The following is a 25084-nucleotide window of genomic DNA, read 5'->3' as shown; positions in this document are numbered from 1 at the left end:
ACTGCAGCCATGCATCTTTGCTTTGCTACTACAGACAGACAGGCATGTATCATCACCTAGTCCTTGTCCTCCAAACTCCCAGGGTGCAAACCTTCTTGAATAATTTTTAGAAAATTCCTCTTCTGAGAGGGACTTCCTTTAAAGTACCTCTTCGAAAGAAGTCTTTACTCTGCAGTTTCACCTTTCCTCATTCTTCAGACTTCTCCTTTAATGAGTTACCATACCAAATTTTGTGTGAGACTTTGAAGAAAATATTTTCTGAAGTATTTTATCAGTGCATATCTTTAAAAATGTATATCTTAGACCATTTGTGAGAGATTTGAGAGAGAAAATTTCACCCATGAGTCCTAAATCAAATATCCTATCACCATGACTTAAATCATGATTTTTTTTCATAATTATCACTTCTTTCACTTCTTCAGACACTTTATATCAGTTCCTGAACTCCTCTCAAGACCTCTAGGCCACCACTTACTCTCCTCCACCTTTTTAAAGTTGTAACTTGACATTTTAATGTGCACTTTTTAAAACCATTAGAGTCCTCCACTGTAACTTCCCAACTTCTCTAGATCCACTGTGTTGGTTTATCTCAACTGTTTCTTTTTTGGCCAGAAATAACATGAAATTTATAGACTTGAGTTCACTACAAATTCATGCCTTCTAATTTAAACCAGACCTCATTGCTATCTTTTGTGAGCTCCCTATCAGATTTCTTATAGCAATTATTTCAAATCTTTAACAAATATATCAAGTCGTCAGTTTTATTCCCAGCACACTTACTTTTTAAAGATGATCTTGTCTCTTACTTTCACTGAGGAAAGGGGGGTGATATTTTTATCTTCTCTCAGCCTCAAAAAAAGTCTTTACTTCATTCTATTTCCTGTCTCAGAAAATAAAACTGCCACTACTTCCTCTGTTCTTTATTCCAAACACCTCCTTTCTCTTCAGTACCTGTTTCTGTTCTCATTAAGCCGTTCTACACACTTTTTCCCAGTCACTCTTGGAAAGATCACTTTTCAGATTTCCAGGTCAGAAAATCCAAGAAAAAAGAAAGGAGCTTTCCATTGTCTGTACTATAGGATAGACATCAGGGTTTTGTCCCTGACATTCAAGGCCATATATAATCTAGTCTCATGCTAGTTTTTTAGATATAAATCAGTCTCTCTCTCTCTCTCTCTCTCTCCCCACCTCCACTGCCTCCCTCCCGTTCTCCTTCCGTCTCTCCCATTCTCCCTCCTCTCTCCCCCTCTCTTTCTCTCTCCCTCCTTCTTTCTCATTCCTCTTTTGCAAAAAGCCTCATATATCATCAGGAGTTTTTTTTCTTCTTAATTAAATGTCCAGTTTAAATTCTAGTTTTCTAGTTTCCCTACATTCCTTAGGCCTAGATTCAATTTCTTTTGCACTTTTTTTGCTAGACTGTTCATTTGACATTTGGTAGACATTTTTTGTCCTGCTATTGATCTTTCTATATCTGGGTTATTTTTACCAGCTAGGTTACAAACTCTCTTATAACAGAGGCTATTTCTGTCATACTTTCTTAAAGCAAGGAACCTGGATGTTGCACATTTTTTTCTAAGATAGATTTAAGATTGTTCCTGGTAGTTCTCCACTGCTAGCCTGTTTTCTATTAGTTGTTACTGAAATTATTTTTTAAACTTTTATTTTGCCAAATGGCAGTAGAGATGGTGCAGGTTCTAGTTTTTGCCTTAGAGGCCCAAGGCTATTTATTGAAGTAACAAATGATGTTTGGACATAAATTTCTGGCAGCCATGACCCAGATATGCAAAAAAGACCAAGAGTAAGAGAGTTAAGAAGATACCTGTTCAGCAAGTTTAAAATCATATTCTTTGTTAGAACAGATTATTTTCTTATCTAGTTCACTCAGCATTTCTGTTAACATTTAATAGTACCTGTTGATTATAGCAGATTTCTTTGGAATAGACATGGTTTTAAATTAAAAGGAAAATAAATTGTCTCCTTCAGAATAAAGAACACTGGCATTGTCTAAGAGTATAACACTAATCCAAATGAAAATGCCTATTTTGTGTGGGGTTTTTTTTTTTTTTTTGCCGTTACATAAAATTTAAGAGACAGTAAACCTTTTATTTACCAAGATATTTTCTTTCTCTTGATGGACCTACCAATATATTAGCAATAGGAGTCTCATTTTTATTGGATAAAAATCTGTGTAGTATTCAGAAGGTGTGCCACATACTTCACTAGGTGCTTCAGATGTAGTAAGATGAGACATAAATCTTGCCCTTAAAATACTTAGGTTCTACTAGGATAGATAAAGCATGTATGCATTTAATTATGATACCAAATTTAAAGTGTTAAATGCCATTAGGAAGTATAGGTAAGGTACTGTGGGGATTTTGAGAGAAGGAAGATTGCTTTCAGCACCAAGCAAAAGGAGATTGGCAAAAAATATGACATTTCAATGGAATTATAAAGGCTAGTAGGATTTGATAGAAGTATTAATTACGATTTGCTAGGTTATGCAGCAAACAAAAAGAATCCCAAATTTTTAGGTGATTAACACAAGTTGATTTCTCATTCATGTAACGTATCAGTACAGGTTGACAGAACAGCTCTGCTCAGTATAGTCACTTGGGGACCAAAGCTGATGGAGGTTTTATTTCAACATATGTGGCCCACGGCATAGTAGCAGAAAATACCACAAATGTCACACTGGCTTTTAAAATCATACCTGGAATTTGATATATACCACTCCAGGCCACATTTCTCAGATGACATAGTCAAACCTAACTTTAAGAAGCCAGTAAGTATAATGCTACCACCATATGCTACCATACTTCCAAGGCCTTTCTGGGATTCATTCCAGGATTCAAGGAAGTCGTTGGAGAGAAAAAGAATGTGTGTACAGTTTATATGGGGGAAACTGCATAATAGTGTGAAATGTAGTAATTATAGTAGTATTAGCTGCTAATATATTCTCTTGATTTTTTTTTCTCTTTGCTTTTTTTGAAATAGCCTTTTGGTGGTATTTTTAATTTTTTTTATTTCTTTTTAAGCAGCTTTAGGTTTTTAGAAAAATGGAGTTAAAACTACAGATTTCCCATATGTCCCCTCATCCCTACCTCCTTCCCTAGTTTCCTCTGTTACCATCTTGCATTCATATGGTACATTTGTTAAAAATTGATGAGCCAGTATTGATACATTATTATTAACTAAAGTTTGTAGTTTACATTATAACTTATTTTTTGTGTGGTACATTCTGTGGGTTTTGACAGTTGTGATAATGACATGTGTCTACCATTACAGTGTCATACAGAATAGTTCACTGCCCTAAAGATCTCCTGTGCTCTGCCTATTCACCACTCCCTCTCTACCATCAAACCACTGGCAACCACAGATTTTTTTTTCTGTCTCCATAGTTTTGCCTTTTCTAGAATGTCATATAGTTAGAGTCATATAGTATGTAGCCTGTTCAGTTTGGCTTCTTTCCCTAAGCAATACGCATTTAGGGGTTTATCATGTCTTTTCATGGCTTAAGAGCTTTTTTTTTTTTTTTTTTAAATCAGTGAGTAATGTTCTGTTGTGTGGATATGCTCCTATTAAAGGTGAGAGAGAGTATGTGTAAAATTTGTTTGTTTGTACACAACAGTCTTATTTGTTTCCAAGTTTTGGCAGTTATGAATAAAGCTACTATAAACATTCAGGTACAAGTTTTTAAGTGGGCACCAGTCAACTTAGTCAGGAAATACCAAGGAGTTCAGTTATGGGATCATTTGGTAAGAGTGTGTTTGGCTGCCAAACTGTCCTCCAAAATGGCAGTACCATTTTGCATTTCATCCCACAACAAATGAGAGTTGTTTTTCCATATCTTTGCCAGCATTGGTGCTGTCAGTGTTTTAGATTTTAGTCATTCTAACATGTGGGAAGTGGTATCTCATTGTTTTCATTTGCAATTTGATAAGGACATGTAGTATTGAGCATCTTTTCATATGTTTATTTGCCATATGTATATCTTTTATGAGGTATCTATTCAGATCTTTTGCCTGTTTTTAAAATTGGGTTGCAAAATTATTATTTAATTTTAAAGAGTTATTTGTATATTTTGAATGCCAGTCCTTTATCAGATACATGTTTTGCAAATATTTTTTCCAATTTGCAAAACATTATCACTGTTTCTTGCAGAGTAGAAGTTTTTAATGTTAATGAAGTCCAGCTTAATTTTTTTATCTTATGGATTATATTTTTGGTATTGTATCATCAAATCTGTGGTCACCTAGATTTTCTACAATGTTATCTTCTGGGAGTTTTATAGTTTTGCATTTTACATTTATGTCTGTGATTCATTGTGAGTGAATTTTTGTGAAAGGTGTCAGGCCTGTGCCTAGATTCTCTCTCTCTCTCTCTCTCTCTCTCTCTCTCTCTCTCTCATTCTCTTTCTTTTTGACATTTGGAGGTCCATATGGTCCAGCAGTATTTGCTAATATTCAAAAGCCAATTGCTTTCTTATGTTACAGCAGTGGACTACTGGAATTTTTTCTTATTGGGCTTTTTAGGTTCTTTTTAAAATTTTTTTATTGTGTATATTTAAGGTATACAACATGGTGTTTTGGAATACATATATATGGTAAAAGGTTACTATAGTTCAAGTTAGCATGTCCATCATGTCACATAATTACCATTTTTTTGGGACGGAAGGTTTTGGCAAGAATAGCTAAAATCTACTCATTTTGCATGAATTCCAAATACAGTACAATTGTATACCTGTAGGCCCATGTTGTATATTTTATCTCTAGACTTTTTCATCTTATATATCTGTTGCTTATATCCTCTGACCTCTACTTCCCCATTTTCTTCCCACTGATAACCACTGTTTTGTTCTCTATCTCTGTATAATTGAGATTTTTTTTTTCTAGATTCCACATAAAAGTGAGATCATTTAATATTTTTCTTTTTGTGCCTGGCTTGTTTCACTTAGTCTTGTGTCCTCCAGGTCCACCCATGTTGTGGCAGATGGCAAGATTCTTTTTTAGGGATAAATAACATTTATATACCACAATTTCTTTATCCATTTGTCTGTTAATGGGCAGTTAGGTTGTTTTTGTATCTTGGCTATTGTGAACGCTGCAGTGAACATGAGAGTGCAAGTGTCTTTATGAGGTGATGATTTCATTTCCTTTGATTATATTCCTAGAAGAGGGATTCAAGGTCATATGGTCGTTCTATTTTAATTTATTTAGAAACCTTCATAGTGTTTTTTTATAATGGTATAATGGTAATACCAACTTACATTCCTACTAACAGTGTAAACGAGTTCCTCTTTTCTCCTCCACCCCCTCGCCAACATTTGTTATCTTTTGACGTTTTGATAATTAGCCATCGTAATGAGTGTGAGATGGTATCTCATAGTGGTTTGGATTTGTATCTCCCTGATGATTAGTGATGTTGAGCACTTTTTCATATGCCTGTTGATGATGTTTATCTCTTCTTTGGAGAAATGTCTATTCAAGTGTGAAATTTAAAACATAATACCATTTGATTTGGCACCAAAAACCCCCATGAAATTCTTAGGTATGAATTGAACAAAATATACACAAAACCTGTATGAGAGAAACTACAAAATTCCAATAAAAGAAATAAAGAACTAAATAAATAGAAAGCTATTCCATGTTCATGGATAGGAGAAATCAATATTGTCAAGATGTCAGTTCTTTTCAGTTTAAACTATAGATTCAGTGCAATCAAACTCTCAGCAAGTTATTTTGTGGATTTTGACAAACCGATTCTAAAGTTTATATGGAAAGGTAGAAAACTCGTAATAGCCAACATAATATTAAAGGAGAACAAAGTCGGAGGACACTACCCAACTTTGAAACTTACTATAAAGCTACAGTAATCAAGACAGTGTTGTATTTGTAAAAGAATACACGAATAGGTCAATGAAGCAGAATAGAGAACCCGGAAATAGACCCACATAAGTATAGTTAACTGATATTTGACAATGCAGCAAAGGCAATTCAGTAAAGAAAATATAGTCTTTTCAGTTAATATATTTTTAATGCAAAATGGTTGGGCATTAGATTGAGACCATATCATAAAGCATTGTAAATATTATGTCATGAGTTTATAGCCACTGAAAATCTATTTGGAGCCCTTTAGAGGAAGTTAGGGATCAGAAGAGGACAGGAAAAGCTAATCTCCAGAGTACTTCCCCTAGTAAGGCACTCCTTTTTCAAAATAGAACATGCAATGACATCAATGTGGAGTTTAGGGTAGTGTCCTTACTGTAAATTTTTTGTCTGTTCATAGTTCTGCTAATTATACACTTGGATTATCCTCAACCACAAACATATCTTTATATTATATTGCACATACTACATCATAAAGCAATTCCTCTTGGATGCTTATCTACTAAACACAACAATTGCAGTATGCAGTGATAGAAAAGGAAGTTTTAGTTTATAGAAGAGTTTGTGGGAAATAATTTTGGAGTTTGAATTTTTATTAAGGTAAGGACTAACCTGGATCATGTGACCCAAGTGAGGAATTTAAGGATATTGATCACTTAAGTAGAAAGCTACTAAGTAGTAAGAGGAGTTGACAAATTAGCCTTCCCACTTTAATCGTTTAATAAAGACTATCCAGTGCCTGAGAAATTTTTCTTGTCAGGAGTCAGAATTTGAAATAGGCCATGTGATGGGGCTGTAACCCATTTAAAATATTTTTTTCGGCAATGTTCTAAGTTTAAAATGATGAACTTTCCAGTAGGCTTGTAGAATCTAACTTGTTTAGAAACTGAGTACTGCCTGTATTTTCAGTTCAAAAAAGACCTTGAAATCTAAAGTTTATTAGTGAACATTTTGCTGTTTTTAAAAGATATATCTTTAAATCTATTAGAATTATAGAATTTAATAGCTAATATGGACCTGAAATACCATCTAGAGAGACTTGCAAACTTTTTAAATAAAAGATTCATTTTATATTGTTTGCTATATAACTTAAAGATTTCATGGAGTAAAACATGCTGATAATTTTTGCTGTGTTATTTTTAGATTTAAAAAGGTAATCAGTATCCACTAAATTGATTTTACTGCCACTTGTATGGTTAAATAATTTGAAATTATTGATCTCGTCCAAGTGCTTTATTTTACAGGTGAGGAAAGTGAGACCTGGAGAGGTAACCTCAGAGAAGCCATAGGGTCACACAGCTTTTTGACAGCTAGTTAATGACAGAGCTATGACCAGGTCAGTTCTGGTCAGTGTTCTTTCAGCCATCATTTATTGGTTCAGTCTATCATTAAGCACTTCAGAAATTATCATAATCTTGTTATTAAATATGTTCAGTAATTAAAAACAAGTTTAGTGCTGAAAAGTAATTCGTAAAATAATTTTGCAAAAAAACATGAGTAAACTCAAACTATAGAAGGATACACAATGAGTAATTAGGTAGAGCAACACAGAGACCACCAAGTAAACTTTTTGTTAAAAGACTGAATGCATTCTTATGTGTCTGTAATATGAATATTTGCACATAAACATGCTGATATCTTTGTCCTCTGGCAATGAAACCTACCTTTTTCTTCACTTGACAGACCCTTTAAGGTTTCTAACTTCCCCTCAGCAATATCCCTCATTGCATCTAATACAAAGTGTTTCCTGAGAAGTTAGTTTCTTAGATGTACTCAGTGTCCCTGTACTTCTAGTCAAATAGTCTCCTCAAGAATGCAGACTTGGAATCAAATTATTTAGGTAACTGTGTAAACTTGGGCAAGTGGCATAGTCTCTCTGTGCCTCAGTTTCCTCATGTTAAAATGGAGACAATAATAATACCTACTTATCAGGGCTTTTGGAGGGGAGGGTTCTGTCACTTTCTTAGAATCTAGTGATGATGACAGTGAACCTGACCAATACCTAATTCACTCTTCTGTTTAGTTGCACATGTCCACAGGGAAAAGAAATGGTTTTCGTTAAGATAAAGGTGAAAAATGTATTTGTAAATAGATTAATACTTCTGAAACACTGGAAATACCTCATCTATTGTGTTTTTCATTTCTTTATTTAAAGACCATTTAAAATTATTTTGATACCATGCTGGCTAAACTATAATTTTTGGAAATGCTCTTTATTTTAAATTTAATCAGTGTTAATTTTTGTGTATTTTTTTTACAGTAAAGAAATGTCCTTTTTTTCCCATTGAAACTCCATCTTTATTAAGGAGCAACGATTTCCTGCACTGGCAATGTTAAATGTAACTATAGCTTTCAATTCATTGCTGTGGTTATATTTCCACAGTCTGCTGTAAGAGATAAACCCATTGCAAATGAAGACAGCATTCATTTTCCTTCTACCTCAGGCCACACAGAATTGATTGGGGCAATAGAATGACAGCACCTTGTAATATATGGAAGGCTCTTTAATTTGAAAACCAGTTCTAACCTGATTCAAAGCTTGTTTAAAGCTAATTTATAGCTTACATGATTTTCAGCTGGCTGACCAAGGTAAAGGATGATGTATGAAAACTGATAAAGAATTAACATTCAGATATTCCTCGTTAAAGTCAACTGGTATTAAAAAAAAGAAAGAGAAGAAAAGATAGAAAAAAATTAATTGGTAAGCTTTTGGTATACATAAGTAACATTATTGAAAATAGTTTACACTTCTGTCATCTTTCAAACCTAGCTTCTTGTCCTTTCTTCGTAAGATGAGTTCTATTTGCATTTCTTACATGGTAAAATCCTTCATTTCTCATCACATATAAGGTCAATGTAAGGCTGTAAGGTCAATATAGTCAGTGTTGTGACTTCCACAGTACCAAATCTATTGTATGCCGTGGTGGCAGTGATGCTGTTAAATAGTTCTGGTCTGTCAGAATTTTAATTATAATTTTTTTTCAAGATGCAAACTGAAGGAATTTAGAACTTTTCATTTTTGTTTGAGCTGAAAAATCAGTATTAGGCGTTATGCCTTTGTCTGTTTTTATCTCTTTATTTTAGCATATTTAATCATTTAACCCACAAATAATATAATTACCAGAGTAAAGTGTTCTGTACTATGAATGAATCCAGATTTTCAGAAATTTCATTTCAGCATTCACAAGTAAAAAATGAATTACATTTTCCTATGTTTAAGTCTTTTGCATAGTTATTACTTTTTATCTTAAAAAAGTGGAGGATGAGCATGTCTTTTGCCATATTCTATTCTAACATCCTAGAAAGTATCAAAACTTTCAGAAATGCATTTGTAATTCTTAATCATGTGTATTTCACTTTGTACACTACAAATGTTTTGGTTATGTAGGGTAAAGAAAAAAGTGAATAAACAAATGTTATTATAAACATAAGGTTAGATATATGAGACCAAGAAATTCTGTAGTTTCAAAAAGACTTGTCTAGATATTTAGTTAGATATTAAGACCAAACATTTGTGGTCTAATTATGATGTCTATGATCAACATGGAAATAATTATTTTAATTACTTTTAAAATATTATGAACTAATAAGCATGCTTATTATATTATAGGAAGCTTGTTATAGGAAGCTTGGAGAACAGTTAATATGTAAAGATAAAAAAAATTCAAGAAATAACCACTACTAACATTTTGTTAGGACCTTAATATTATAAGACATATGCAATGCATTTTCAGTGAGGGCAAACATTGGTTCTTATGGGGGCAAAAATGCAAAATTAAAGTGGTTGGTGACTCTCCACAGCTAAACCCTTCCCAAGAAAATTTTATTCTTCATATTTAATCTCTCAGGCTTCCTTGGGTATCACACAAGCATTACTGACATTGAGTTCATGGAAAATACAGAAAATATATACAAAATTACTGCCACAAAACATGACAGATGGCTGTGAGGGGAGGACTTTTGATCAATTGCTTGATCTTAAAGTTACTTTAGAAGAGGTGGCCAGTGCCTGCCAGTTGGCCATGTGGATACTTCTTATGCTTGATCTTAAGTACTTTTGTGTCTGACAACTCTGCATATTTCCCTAGTTAAGAGTTACTCTCTCACCAACCAAAAGTTTCAAAAGTCAAAGTTCACCAAGAATGATTTTTAAGACATTTATTTAATTGTTTTTCATTTACTTTAGCTGGAACTACAGTTTTAGTAGTTTTGAATGATTTTTTTAAAACTTGATTTAACTTTATTATGTTTATGTAAATTGATAATGTGTATATATAATTTGATGTATAGCAATTTATATAAATCATATTTAAAGTTACTTAGCAAATATAGGTCTAAAGTTAAACATTAATCACTTTTACATTTTAACTTAAAAATTGTTTTTTTGTTTTATTTTGTTTTGTTTTGTTTTGAGACGGAGTTTTGCTCTTGTTGCCCAGGCTAGAGTGCAATGGCGCAATCTCGGCTCCCTGTACCCAGGTTCAAGCGATTCTTCTGCCTCAGCCTCCCAAGTAGCTGGGATTACATGTACCTGCCACCACACCCAGCTAATTTTTGTATTTTTAGTAGAGACGGGGTTTTGCCATGTTGTCCAGGCTGGTCTTGAACTCCTGGCCTCAGGTGATCTGCCCACCTCAGCCTCCCAAAGTGCTGGGATTACAGGCGTGAACCACTGCGTCCGACCCTGTTGAATCATTCTTAATCTTGTATTAAATAAAAAAGTTAACCGTTATACCCAGCTCTTTCCATGTAGAAAGTATAGCTATGCACATAAACATAAACAGATCAGCAGTATTCAGCAGTATATCTGTGACATTAAAATTTCATGAGGAGACAGGGAAAAAATATTTTTTTTTTTTTTCTGAGATGGAGTCTTTGCTCTGTCGCCCAGGCTGGAGTGCAGTGGTACGATCTCAGCTCACTGCAAGCTCTGCCTCCCAGATTCATGCCATTCTCCTGCCTCAGCTTCCCGAGTAGCTGGGACTACAGGCGCTCTCCACCACGCCTGGCTAATTTTTTGTATTTTTTAGTAGAGGCGAGATTTCACCATGTTAGCCAAGATGATCTTGATCTCCTGACCTTGTGGTCTGCCCGCCTTGGCCTCCCAAAGTGCTGGGATTACAGGCATTGAGCCACCGCGCCTGGCCGGAAAAGTATTTCTAAAGCGACTCCTTAGAAGGTGATAATGAAAAAAAAAAAAGCAGTTGATAAACACTGGCATTATCAACTTTTACCCACTTTATCCCTTATTATTACATAGTAAACATTAAAAATTATTTTCAAGCAAAGCCAGTTTTGTGCCCTACACACAATGAGCGTACTATTAAATTAAGAAGTAAACAGTAGATTCACTTGTGTTAACAGCATCAATTGTGATAATTAAACTAAACAAGGAACTATTTGGCAGAATAAAGTAAAACAATAACATTATGTAAATCATATACTTAACAAATATTTTAATTTCTAAAATTTATCTCACTTGCATATCATTTGTGCAAGTTCTTTAAAGTTTTTAGAAAAGAGATCGTGAGGGACAAGTACTCAGTCTTAACATAAAGAGTGGGAATAATGTGTTTTTAATTGTATTTTCCTTGCTTTTACAATTTGAAGACTTCTGTTATTTTATACTCAACTTCAGTGTCATTTGCTTCACTGTCATTTGCTTCATTGTGTTACTTGGAACTCAAGTAACCTATCTGAATACCAACAGATGGTTGTTACATTTTTTTCCTATGTTGGTAGCTTGGGGAAGATGATGTTTCTAAAACAAATATTTTCTTTTTTTCCCTGAATGAGTTTTAAAATATCTAATACAAGCTAAGACCATGAAGATATTATAAAAATCTCAGGGAGCAAGGAGGTCTGCAAATGGTATTATTGTTGTTTTCATATTCACAATATTTATATACATATGAAAATTTTTGCTTTTAAAAATATGTTCTTCTAGTTTCACTGAAATTGACAGTAGAAAGCAATTTTGAGTAATTTAACACAAAATTTGCCACTATCATAGAAGTGAATTATTTATAATTTGTTTTAAAATTTACAGATTTATTAAAAAACAATGAGAGAAAATGTTTAAATAATTTTGGTTGGTGTTTCTAAAAATTAGGCATTCATCTATCTTTCACCATCCAGAATCACTGTATTTATTTTAATGTATTCTCACCTGTTTCTTCTGCTATTTGGGGAGTGTTTAATACATGACTTAGTGTCATTTGCATTATATAAGAAGATTAATTTTACAAGTTCTGTTCTCAATTTAAATAACTTTACATATTGACCTATGTAGGAATATAATCAAGTTAGCCTAATGGAGTTAACTAATTGTCACACTTTGATGAATTTTATATTGTGAGAAATTAAAGACAAACAGAAATCATCAGCCTTTGGTTTGAAATCAAATTTAAAGGATTTTACCAAGTTTTATTATATTTAAATGAAGAATGTATCTATTTCACAGTAACCCTAAAGTATTGGAGGTTTAAAAGGGAAGTCAAGTGTGTATTGTGTCAGTCATTTACCTTGGTTTCTGAAAGAAGTGAAAAATAAATTACAAAAACTAGAAAATATAAGACAGATAACTTTTGGTACTCTCTGAGGTACAAAATAAAACTTAAGGTAAATGTTTATAGAATTGATGAAAATTGAGTAAAATTTTCCATAGGGTATGACTTAGTGTACTATTCCTAATAATATACTAATACATCATTGTGATCAGCAAGTCCATATAATCATGACATTAACTTCGAGATTCTTGTTAGAATAGTGAGAATGACCCAGTCTAACAAGCTGGTTGGTTGGAGCAGTAACTTCCAGAGGTCTTTGACTAGAACTCACAGTAAGAAATACAAGTTACCCTGTAACGTCTTACACGTTGCTACACACCATTCTGTACACATCCCTACATACACCTCTATACACATTTCTAAACATGACTACACATACTTTTATACATAAACCTTCTCAAACACCTGCACACCCCTGTACATACATCTCTACAAACAACTCTACACATACCCATAGACACAGCCCTACATAGCCCATTATACAACCCTACCATATATATACATGCATACACCCCCACACTGAAATAAAACTTTTTTTATCCTCACTATGTGCAATATACCCTATTTTATTCTACCTATTCAATTTCACCTTTAAAACAAATGTTGTTCACAACTTAGTAAATCTACATTTTGTTTAGAGTAGTGTGCACTGGCCGTTATAGTACATTATGACTGATATGTAAGTCTATATGTTTTTTGCTAAGTATCTAGGTATGTGAATGCAGTTATAGAAGCAAATATATACAGTATCGGAGAAAGTAATATTTTGCCTATACTGCTAATTTTGTGTAGGGTTTTTTCAGGCTTTTGTGATGAGATCTTTCTTTGTTCAGCAATAATGAGCTATGGATTTATAAATTTCTTGTTTTTCTTATACAAAGAAATAATATAATCCATAATTGCAAGAATATACTATACAGAAATATTTAAAGAGACTACCATTTCAAGCAAATAAGTTGAAATAATAGGATTTTAAACATGGTCAAATAATAGGATTGAAATTTCTATACTATTTATGATAAAATAAAGAGCTTTATTGCCAGTAGAATGGCAGTAGAATGCAAATGCTGGCATTATCTGAAATTGTTCCCAAGTACTTACTGACACTGAGAAATGTTTAATTCCTGGGAAGCGGCTTTGATATATGATCAGTTTCTTCATGTAAATGTCAAAAAGCCAATACTGTTTCCTGTTTGTTACATTTGTATGTTTTAGGTAACTTCCTTTTTCATGTCTGTTTCCGTAAAATAGAAATTAAATAAAATATGTTCTGAGGAACATGAAGGTAAGAGAGACCTGGATTTGAATATCTACTTCTCCACTTAGCTGTGTCACTCTGGGAAAATTCCTTAACCCTCCTGAGTTTACATTCCTCATCAGGGAATGAATTGATTCTCCAAGGTTGTTTTAGGAAAATATCAATCCAGTTACACCTTAAGTTTTACTTGTGTTTCTCATTCATTTAGCATAGTTGAGATTGTATAACTTAAATTTAGATCAACTGGCCAAATTCTTTTAGATCTTGTTTCCCTCAAGATTATCTCTGTAATTAAGAAATTCAGAGTTCAGAAGGATTGTAAATGAATTGTCTGAAGATATGTAATAAGTAGGGGCATGCCCAGATAAGAACTTTGACTTTCTGTCTCCAAGTCTAATGGTCTTTCCCCTGTACAGTACAGAATCCAGTGCTCATTTTGTGATTAAATCTCTTACAGTGCCTACACAATTCCCAAAAAGTATATATATCTTGCAGTATGATTATTCTAGTTGGGTTTATTGTTTGTTATATGCAGAAAAAGTAAAAATATTTTCTCATTGTTTTGATATAAAATAAATTATTTTAAAATGTTCCCTGCATTGTGTTATATCATAGCCTAAGTTGCATCAAGAGTATAATTCGGTAGATGTTTCCTACAGGGAAATTTTATCTTATGTACAGATTTCATTCCTTGAAATTATTAATAGATCCATGTTGCATCAGTGACAGTATGTAAATCTCTACCTGATTATTGGTATTTTTGTGTTTCACTTTTTAAACCTAGTCTGAACTTGTGTCTAACACCTGTAAGTTTTTCATACTTATATGACTTTATTATTGATACAGGTGTTTTTTATTCCTACTTGATACTGCCTTTTTCTTACTGTCTCATCTGTCACAATTGAAAATAAATACTGCTTTTGTGAGAGAAAAATACTAGCATATCTTACTCAAATTACCAAAAGTATTTACCTAGAAAATTTCAAATGGCCATACTTTGAAGATCTAGAAATCAGAAAATTAAATAAGCAAATAGCTTCACTGCTTATTTTTAGATTGGGATTTTTTAAATTATTAGGGGTTTTCATTGTTTTTAGTTTTACTGCTGCATATGCTTCTCAGTAAAAGCAAATAGTTTTATTGAGCTTTCTCCAAAATGTGGACAACAATGTTAAATTTATTATCAATGAAAAATTATGAACCACAAACACATATTATCCCAACATATAAAATTACAGATTTTTTATTTTCTCAGTAAACTTGGGTATCTTCAAATTTAAAGCTAGTCGAAATACTTGATGCCCTTTTCTGTTCTTATAGTGATACACATAGCAATTATTCACTGCTCCATAATGGATCATTTTTATCTGCATCTTGTGCCTGTTCTGTTTATATAGAATATTTATGTTTTATCATTTTCCTGGACTAGGAAATACAAACAGAATAAGTTTGAAGTATCAGCTATCATTCATTGCTTGAAAAGAAGTGCCTTATTCTGATATCATGTAGAAAAGAAACCTATCTAAATCATTTCAGCAGCAAGCTTATAAACAAGATAACATCAGCATTTTCCTTCTTGAAAATGTGTCTTCCATATATTAAAGTAAAAAAGCAGTATTAAAAATGCTTGTGACAAGTTTAACCTATCATCATCATAAACCTTAGTATAAAGAAGATCCTGTTAGGTTTGATAGGGGAATAAATGATGGTAAGAGTTTGCTTTAGTCACTTGTTAACTATCCAAGATTTTCACAAAACTCCTAAGATGCAATAAAATATAAATGAAATAGTTCCTATGTGACCAGATTACAGTTTTCTACTGTAAGTTTTCAGAAACAAATTGTTATTCTAAGTATACATTGATAACACTCCTTTAATGACTTAAGGGTTAATTGGCTAATATCATACAAACTATCAGTCAAAAAAAAAATCTAGAATTTTCTTCCCACACAGAAATTGTAGCCCTGTAATTTACTACTGCTTATATCTTGTTGTACAGTGAAATATTTGTATAGAATAGGAAAAAGTTATCTATTTGATCCGCATCACTTAGAAATCAGGAATATAAAGCATTTTAGTTTTGTCAGAAATATTTGCCTTGCTTTGGGAATCTATATTTCTTGAATTTGGCTTGATAATTGGCTTTTTCAACAATGGAAAAACAAAATTATATTGAACTATGGTTTATAGTACTAAAATGTGTGCCTAAATAATTTTTTGAAGATAATATGCTATAATAATTTGTAAATAAAATATATAAACTTCATTTAGCATAAATGTTTTCTGTAAAACACCATGAAACATTAATTTATTTTTATTTTTTGTAGAGACTAGGTCTCATTATGTTGTCCAGGCTGGTCTCAAGCCCCTGGGGTCAAGTGATTCTCCCGCCTCTGCCTCCAAAAGTGCTAATATTATAGACATGAGCCACCATGCCCAGCCAATTTTTTTATATTGTTCCTTATCTATGATTTATTTAATAAGGAATTAAGTGACAGGTCACTTTAAGAAATAATACATTTTTGACTGTATTATTTTGTTTTCTTTATGGAAATAATGCATGTTTATTATAGATTATTTGGAAAAAGCAGAAAAATAAAGAAAAGATAAAGAAAATAAAAGTCATGACCTACCTTCCAGAGATTACTGCTATTTGCATATTGGTGTATGTTTTCCTAGCTTTTCTTTTTACCATTATTTAACAAATACCTACTAAGCATCTTGTAAGTGTAACACCCACTAATTGTACAGGGGAATACTCTAGTATTCTTGCAGGTCATAACTTTTATCCTTTTGATGTTTATGGTGTAGAAAATGTATCTAGACAAGTGACATGAAAACTGGAAGAAAAACCCAAGGTGCTCTTAAAACAGGTACCAAAACCAAAAATTGACAAATGGGACTATATCAAACTAAAAAGCTTCTGTACAGCAAAGGAAACAATCAACAGAATAAAGAAACAACCTATAAAATGGGGAAAAAAAAGTAATGGCAAAGTATTCACCCAGTAAGTGCTCTATAGAACATACCTGGAACTCAAAACAACTAAACAGCAAAAAAACCCCAAATAGTCCGATTTTAAAAAGGATCTGAGTAGAAATTTCTCAAAAGAAGACATACAAACAGTCAATAAGTATGTGAAAAAATGCTGAACATCACTAATCATCAGGGAATTGCAAATCAAACCCTGATGAGGTTTCTCATCCCAATTAGAATGGCCATAACCAAAAAGACAAAAAATAGCAAATGGTAGCAAGGATGCAGAGGAAAGGGAAATCTTGTATACTGTTGATGGTAATGTAAATTCATGCAGCCATTATGGAAAACAGTATGGATGTTTCTCAAAAAACTAAAAGTAGAACTAACTTATAACCCAGCAATCACAATACTAGGTGTTTATCTAAAGGAAAAGAAATTAGTATATTGAGGAGATACATGCACCCCCATGTTTATTGCAGCACTATAATATATAATTTTAAATTATGTACCTATACCCCATGTTTATTGCAGCATTGTAATTTATGAACTATGTACCTGTACCCCATGTTTATTGTAGCACTATAATTTATAATACTATATAAAATATAATTAAATATAATATGATATTTATATAATAATATATAATTATATTTACTAATGTTCCTAATGTTTTATAGCACTGTAGGTTGAATATGGTTAACAGTAATTTAGTGTATATTCTTAAAAAGTTAGAAGAGAGGATTTTGAATGTTCATAACACAAATGATAAATGTTTGTGGTGATGTGGGAGAAAAAAAGGAAGGAAAATCTGAGATGTACTACAACATAAATGAACCTTAAGAACATTATGCTAAGTAAAATAAGCCACAAAAAGACAAGATACTGTGATTCCACTTATATGAGGTAGTAAGAGTAGTAAAAAATCATAGAGACAGGGAGTAGAGTAATGGTTGCTAGTGGGTAGGGAAAGGAGAGGATAGGGTATTTTGTGTGGTACAAACGGGAACAGAGTTTTAGTTTTACAAGAGAGAGTTATGGAGATGAATGATGGTGATGGCTTCACAACAATATAAATAACACCACTGAACTGTATACTTAAAATGCTTAAGATGGTAGTTTTTATATTATGTCTATTTTATACCACAATTATAAAAATGATTTTAAAAAAATTAAATCCTCAGCAGAGGGGTGCAGGTGGCAGGGGAATACATCTGGTTTGAAAGGTCCCAGCAAAATATTCTTGATATTTTTTAAATGTGGTAGAAGTTTTTCCTTCATTTCAGTACTATTATAGGTGTATGTCCTCATTTGCTTTCTTTTTCGCTCTTATTTTTTAAAATTCCGTTGGCCATTTCAGTGAGGCTCTAGGAGGAAAAACAGTTCTTCCTAGATTGTGCATATATCCTTCATATCTGAAAAATTCACATTTTTTAAAAAGTCACTATGCTATAATTATTGTTGCTAAAACTTATATAGACTGAAAATGAGCAAATCTCCAAATTCATTAGGCAGTTACTTCACTATAAGCAGAAAAGAATTGAGCATTTCCAGATTCTTATAATATAAAGGTGCTGATTCACTTTTTATAATTATGAAAGCATTTTTTCCAGTTTTAACACTACCATTGCCCTAAAGCAGCACTTCAATAGCAACTTTATTTTAAAATTATATTAATATACTTCATCAAACTAAAGAACTACTTCTCTGATCAAATAACTGTGCTTTTGTTTGTACCACAAGGAAATATACTAATGAGCATGAAAAGTCACATGCTTTGTAGATATATGGAATATTGTTATGATCTTATTTTATTAAAACAGTAAATTAACATCATAGATGCCTAAACCTTTTAATTTTCTGCTCTTTTACTTCTATCATATACATTAGACATTACCATATGTTATACTTGTTGGATTATCATCAGAAAGCAAACTGAGGAAAATGTAAAAGCATAATTTATATTCTCATTAATTTTTTTAAAAGCAATGGCAGATAACTCTTGAATATGTTGAGCCTAAATTTATCACAAACTATTATTAATTAAATTACATTATTATATTTAAATGTTTTATTAGAAAATCTATGGTCAAGATATTCTGTTTTTTTGACAGTTTCTAGTGCTTTACAGTGAAAATGTCAGAATTCCTTCAATAGAATATTTCACATATATTTACATACATTACAAATATATTCATATATACTTACAAATTACAAAATTATATTTTAAAATAATTTTAGTATGATTTAAGACTTTAGAGACTAATGCCACAGGAATATCAGATGGGAAATATCTTTGTTCCTTCAAGAGGTATTTCTTCTTCAATATTTTCTTTGACAAATGTTTTAACAGATTCTATTCTTCAGAGACTCTAACCTTGTCCTCATCCCTTCTCCAGCTGTTACCCCATTTCTGGACTATGGCAAAATTTCTAAATAGTTATCTAGACTCAGGACCTCCATTTCCTCACCTCCATGTCTCTCCTTTTCACCAGAATTGGAAATGTTTTAAGAAATACGTGAAAGACTACAAAATATTATATACCCCTGATTACAATCATGTAGAGAGAATTCTCAGGACACTAAATTGAAATTGAGATATTTAAATTTGAGTATCTATCTATGGTTGGGGGTATAGGGCAACATATATGTACATTTTTACAGAAGCATTTAGAGAACTCTACTATGTTTGAGATTTTCCTTTCATAGATACATTTAGCTCCACATGGTCACTTCCAGCATAACTAGGACATGTAAATATAAAAAGATGATGAAGCATGTTGTTTACAATAAATGCAATTGACTCACTTTTGTGCAAATCAACGACGCAGCTTTTTTGGTTTTTATTTACTTATGTATCTATTTAGAGACAGAGTCTCGCTCTGATACTCAGGCTGGAGTCCAGTGGTGCGATCACAGCTCACTGCAGCCTCAACTTCCTGGGCTCAAGCAATTCTCCCTCCTCAGCCTTCTGAGTAGCTGAGAATACAGGCGTATACCATGACACCTGGCTAATTTTGTACTTTTTAGTAGACACTGGGTTTCGCAGTTTTGCCCAGGCTGGTCTCGAACTCCTTGAGCTCAAGGGATCTGCCCACCTCGGCTTCCCAAAGTGCTGGGATTACAGGCATAAGCCGCCACACCCAGCCTATTTTTTATTCAAACTGAAAACTGAGAAACTAGGATAGAGAGCCATATGTGTTGTTTGGGTGTACAGGATATATTTTTATGCTGCAGGAAAGGTTCGGTTAAATATAGGACATATAAAATATAACACTTAAGAAGTCCAGAGATAGCAGCTCAAGGCCATCAGGAGTGATTTTTACCATGATTCTTTTGGTCTTTCCATTATGATTCGAAGATGGCTGCTACAGCTCCAGTTATTATCCATGTTCCTGAAATTAAGGAGGAAGGGTGAAGTGCAAAATAGCATCTCTCATTCCCTATTTTAGCTATTTTGAACAGTCTTTGGTCCCCATTACTCCACTACAATGACTCTTGTTAATGTCACTTACAATCTCTTTCTTGTCAGACCCAATAGTTATGCCTCTGTCTGAATCTTACTTGACCTCTCAATGTCATTTAACAATGTCGACCATTCCCTCTTTCTTGAAACATTTTCTTTTCTTGGTTTCATGACTTCTAATTTTCTTTGTTTGTAACTGGCAGACCCTTCTCAGTTTTCTTAGCTGAATTCTCCATTTGTGCTCAAGTTGTATTACTAAGGCTTGGTCATTGTGGCCCTTCTCTATTTGTATGTCCCTGAGTGATTGCATGCAGTTTTACCTGTATTTGGGGGACTTTTAAATGTGTAATACCATCCACAAACTCTTCTTCCGAGATCTAAATTCACATATTCGAATGTTTGCCTGACATTCCCACTAGATAACTAAAGATTGGCTCAAACTTAATGTTACTAAAATAGAATTATTGTTTTCTTGATTCTTCTCTATTCCCATCACAATTTACTTCTCCCACAGTCTTTCCCACCTTAGTCTCATCATTTTTGAGAACCAGAAGCAGAGTAATCATTCCTAATTACTTTCTTTTGTTTAATTCCAAAGTGTATCATACTTCTTTCCATTCTGACTATATTACAGTACTCCAGGTTACCATCATTCCTGATCTGTTTGCAATAGACTGCTTCCTTATCTCTGTATTTGTGTTCTTTCCTAATTTCTACCCATCTTTCTCTATACTACAACCAGATTAAGCTTAAAACCCAAAAGCAAATCATATTATTTAAATTCTTAAATCCTCCAGTGGCTTCTCACTGCAAATCAAATAACCATTATGGGCTATGTAGTCAACGTAATTTTTCATCTTATGCTAGGTATCCTGTCCTTTCTGCTGCTAATATATGCCATGCTCATTTCTATTTTAGGGCCCTTGCCCTTGTTCCCTGTACCTGTACATTCTCTTCTCACAGATCAGTACCTGACTGTTTCCTTCAAATCATTCAGGTCTCTGCTCAAATGTCAGCTCTTTTGTAGAGGGGCTTCCTTGAGCTTCCTTCCTTGCCTAAGAGAACATGTGCTCCCATACTTTCTGTCCCTTTACCCTGTTTCTTTCACTGTATCAAAATATGAAATTATTTATCTGTTAACAGTGTGTTGCCTCTTTCTATTGAAATTTAAGGCCATGAGGATGATATGCTATTGTTCACCACTGTTACCCCATTTCCCAGAACCGAACCTGACACATGATAGATACACATTTGTAGGTTACAAAACAAATATAAACATTTATATAAGTTTAATTCTTAAAATATAACAACTTTTAGAAAAGGAAGCAAAATGTTTATATTAATTAGAAGAAAAAGCACTTTCATCAACTCTGCATCTGAGCTCAACTTTGAACCGCAATTTTTGGAAATATATTTTAAACTTTATAATAACTATAGCTAACATTGTTTTGAATATCTACTTTTACTGTGTTATAAACATTTTACTAGCATAATTTGCATACCTAATCATTTTTGTTTATTTAAACCCAAAGTCATTCTTTGAAATAGGGCTTTTTTTGTTTTGTTTTGTTTTCATTTTACAGGTAAGAAAACTGAGACTGAGGGGTCATGTGCCTTTCACAGAGTCAAACCAATAGTAAGTGCCAAAGCAGGATTCAAAATAGATTTGTCTGACACCAAAGCCTGTGCATTTTCTGCTGTGCTCATGTAGATGTTTTAGGTAAGGTCATGACAATTGTTTTAAAAAGATGTATTCATAGGATGCACACACACAAATTTTTTTTTAACATGCTTGATTTGCCATCATTTGATCTAAAGTCATATTGACTCATTATTGTCAGTACTGACTCACCATGGCAATGTATTCCTGACTACAACTTAGAAGACCTAAATTCAGATTCTAACTCTACCAATTGGCTATGGGACTCTGAGGAAGTTCATTATGTATTCTGGGAATGACTTTTCTATCTACAAACCAAACAAAAAAATGGATCAAATGATTTTTAAATAAGATACCTTCTAGCTCTCACATCTTACAGCCCTTTAAAGAAAAATGGTCTAGAAATCTGTTGACAATCTATTGCAACTTACCTTGGCATCTGATTTATCTTTTGAATGCAAATTACTTACTTAATATATCAATTTGCTCTTCCTAGAACTACACTTGGTGGGCAGTATTCCTTTTAATCAGTCTTGAAATTTAGGGAGATAAATAAAAGAATACTGATACAGAATTTAAAAGTTGTCTTGAATAATCTGTAGTTTTATTTTTTGTTACCTCCTGATGATTTTCCACATGTGTGAATACAGATTCTCACTGAATTATCTTGTTTGTAATAGTGTTTCAATTGATTGTTTTTGATATTTCTAAGTATACAGCAGGTAAGGATAGTTTCACCTCTTCCTTTACAATTTTTATACTTCATATCTGTTTTCTGCTTGTGTTGGCTAACATCTCTAAAATAAGATTAAATAATAGTGATATATTTATTGTTACTTTAACTTGAATGTTTCTGGTGTGTGAGGCTAGCTTTTGATATGAAAAACATATATGTTATATTAAATATAACATGGATAAATATATACATGTAATGTTGAAAATACATTGCAAGTCATGGAAGATTTACATAGCATTATACATTCATATGAAATGTTGAGGTATAACAATATGCCAGAGAGTGATTAATATTCAATTCACTGTATTGGTCACGTCTGGTAAGAAGGAAGGGAGGAGAATGGGATGGGGAAAGAACATCCAAGAGAGCTACAATAAGCATTAGAATGCTTATGGTTATTGTTACTGGTTATAGTTATGGTTACTGTTGTGCAGGAAACATTTTATAACAAAATAATTTGATATGCTAAAGAAACATGAAGGTTTCTGTGTTTGCTGGCTATAAAGAAGAACGGAGGCATAAATTGAACGCAGGTTTGCCTTTCAAGTGTATAATTTTCTTGAGAATGGAGATCACCTCTGTTCTCCTCCCTGTCCTGAACATGTGGCACATCATAAGAATTCATGACGTAACTACTGAATGAATAAAAGAAGAAAGTAGGAAAGGAAAGAGCAAGGAAGTGGGAATTTTTATTTCTTTCTTCTCATTCTTTAATTTGCATCATTAAATTTTTAAGTCAAGCTTACTTTAAATAATGCATAGAGATTTATTTGTATATTAGAATCCTCTATTTTTTCCAGGAAACAGAATGTTACCAAGTTTTCTATACAGCTTTCTAGAAATCAGCATATTTTTAGATATTTATTGGGCTGTATGTGGTGCGTGTGAAACATGTAACACAAATTAATTATGGGATATATCGTTCCTGTGCTGAGTCTTCTGACAATGATTCAGGCTGCTTAGATTCTAAGAGTTCAAACTGGTATCAAAGTCTCAAATGTCTACTGTGGTTCACTTGTATTCCGGGTTTAATCAGTCTTTTGAAATTCACTATGTTAATAAGGTTTCAAACAATCCTGAAAGTTTGAAATGTACAAACATTCAAGTACAGTTTATTTTCTACTTTAAAAGAAAATTAAAAGTTAACTACACTGTCTTAATGGGTTTTCTGTTTACAATAAAAGATACATCAATAATTTTAAAAATAAGAAAAGCAAAATAAAATCTTGGACAAAAAAACCTGTCATAATGCAATGAAGAAATATAAATTTAAATTTTTGAGTAATTGTTGAACATCTATATTATGAGAAATAGCACTTACTAAACATTTAAAGTATTTTTATTGAACAACGTGGTTGCCACATAGTGTCACTATGAAGTCATTAACTTCTATATATTTTCTTATTTTTATATACTTAAATTTATAACTTCAGGCCAGGCACAGTGTTTCTCGCCTATAATCCCAACAATTTGGGAACCCGAGGTGGGAGGATCGCCTGAGGCCAGGAGTTTGAGACCAGCCTAAGCAACATAGTGAGACCACCATCTCTACAAAAAATAAAAACTAATTAGCTGGTTGTGGTGGTGCACACCTATAGTTCCAACTACTTGGGGTGCTGAGGCCAGAGGACCATTTGAGCCCAGGAGGTTGAGGAGGCTGCAGTGAGCCATGATCACACCACTGCCCTCCAGCCTGGGCAACAGCAAGACCCTGTCTCAAAATAAATAAATTTATAACTTCATGTTTGTTGTTGTTGTTTTTAACTGTAGCATTGTGTCAGAGTTTTGTAGTCAATTTAATAGTATTTTGAGATTTTCCTTTAAGACTCTTGAGTTTGAGCTATCAATGTTCCCAAGAGCCCCCCAAGTCCTGCGTGGACCTGGCTCTGTAGAGGCTTGTGATTCTTCTTCTTACAAAAAAGGCAATTTGTTTCTTGCTTGGAAATAACTTATTTTGTAAGTAGCTGTTAAAGAATGGAGAAAGCTACTATATGAGTGTATTTTAAGACATAAGAACAGTCATTCCAAGGTAATGACAGAATTTTATGTTCCTTAGAAGCTGATCCTTGTAATATTTTCCCAATGTACCTTTTTCCTCTTCTATTTTTGCATCCTCATGAGATTTAAGAAGTATACCACAATAAATCCTAAATATTTTCAGAATAGTTGAAAAACTAGAAGGAGAGTTCATATGTTTACCAAAATTTTCATAAATAATCTTCAGGTAGCAGAACTGTCAAGCTGTTTGGGATTTGAAAATTGCTTTTGATCAGTACTGCAAGATAGACTTAGGACCTTTTAAAACAACTGAATAATAATCTGGTCAGTATCCATTGAGCAAAAATTGAATTGTTTTGGAAAAGTATGTGAAGCTTTTAAAATTTATCATGAGCAATTCTAACTGTGCGTATGGTATATTGAAAAGAGAATACTTCTTGTAGTCAGAGCTGAGTTTGGAATCCTAGCTCCTCTAATATTTTTGGATATGTGACCAAGGGCAGTTCCTGAGTGTCACCAATCTTCAATTTCCTCAG

At 32.9% G+C, this 25084-nt stretch overlaps 1 protein-coding gene across 12 annotated transcripts in view; it reads left to right on the top strand.

The window, feature by feature from the left end:
• Positions 1 to 25084, top strand: part of PHF14 (PHD finger protein 14) — a 199605-nt gene that overhangs the window by 157533 nt on the left and 16988 nt on the right. For 3 of the 12 annotated variants that reach the window (XR_003728243.2, XR_013415440.1, XR_013415442.1), the window contains one exon: positions 21738 to 21874. The exons of 7 other annotated variants lie outside the window; for them this stretch is intronic. Coding sequence is in view for 2 of the 5 variants with exons in the window: in XM_077997009.1 (XP_077853135.1) it covers positions 21738 to 21790 (53 nt within the window). In the remaining 3 variants the exon portion in view is untranslated. The remainder of the gene's footprint in view (positions 1 to 21737; positions 21875 to 25084) is intronic. 2 more of the 12 variants (XM_077997009.1, XM_077997010.1) reach the window with 1 other exon arrangement.

Source organism: Macaca mulatta, chromosome 3 (assembly GCF_049350105.2).
Source record: "Macaca mulatta isolate MMU2019108-1 chromosome 3, T2T-MMU8v2.0, whole genome shotgun sequence".
NCBI classification, from domain to species: Eukaryota; Metazoa; Chordata; class Mammalia; order Primates; family Cercopithecidae; genus Macaca; species Macaca mulatta.
The sequence above is the reverse complement of the archived record's forward strand: the minus strand, read 5'-3'. Positions and strand labels throughout refer to the sequence as shown.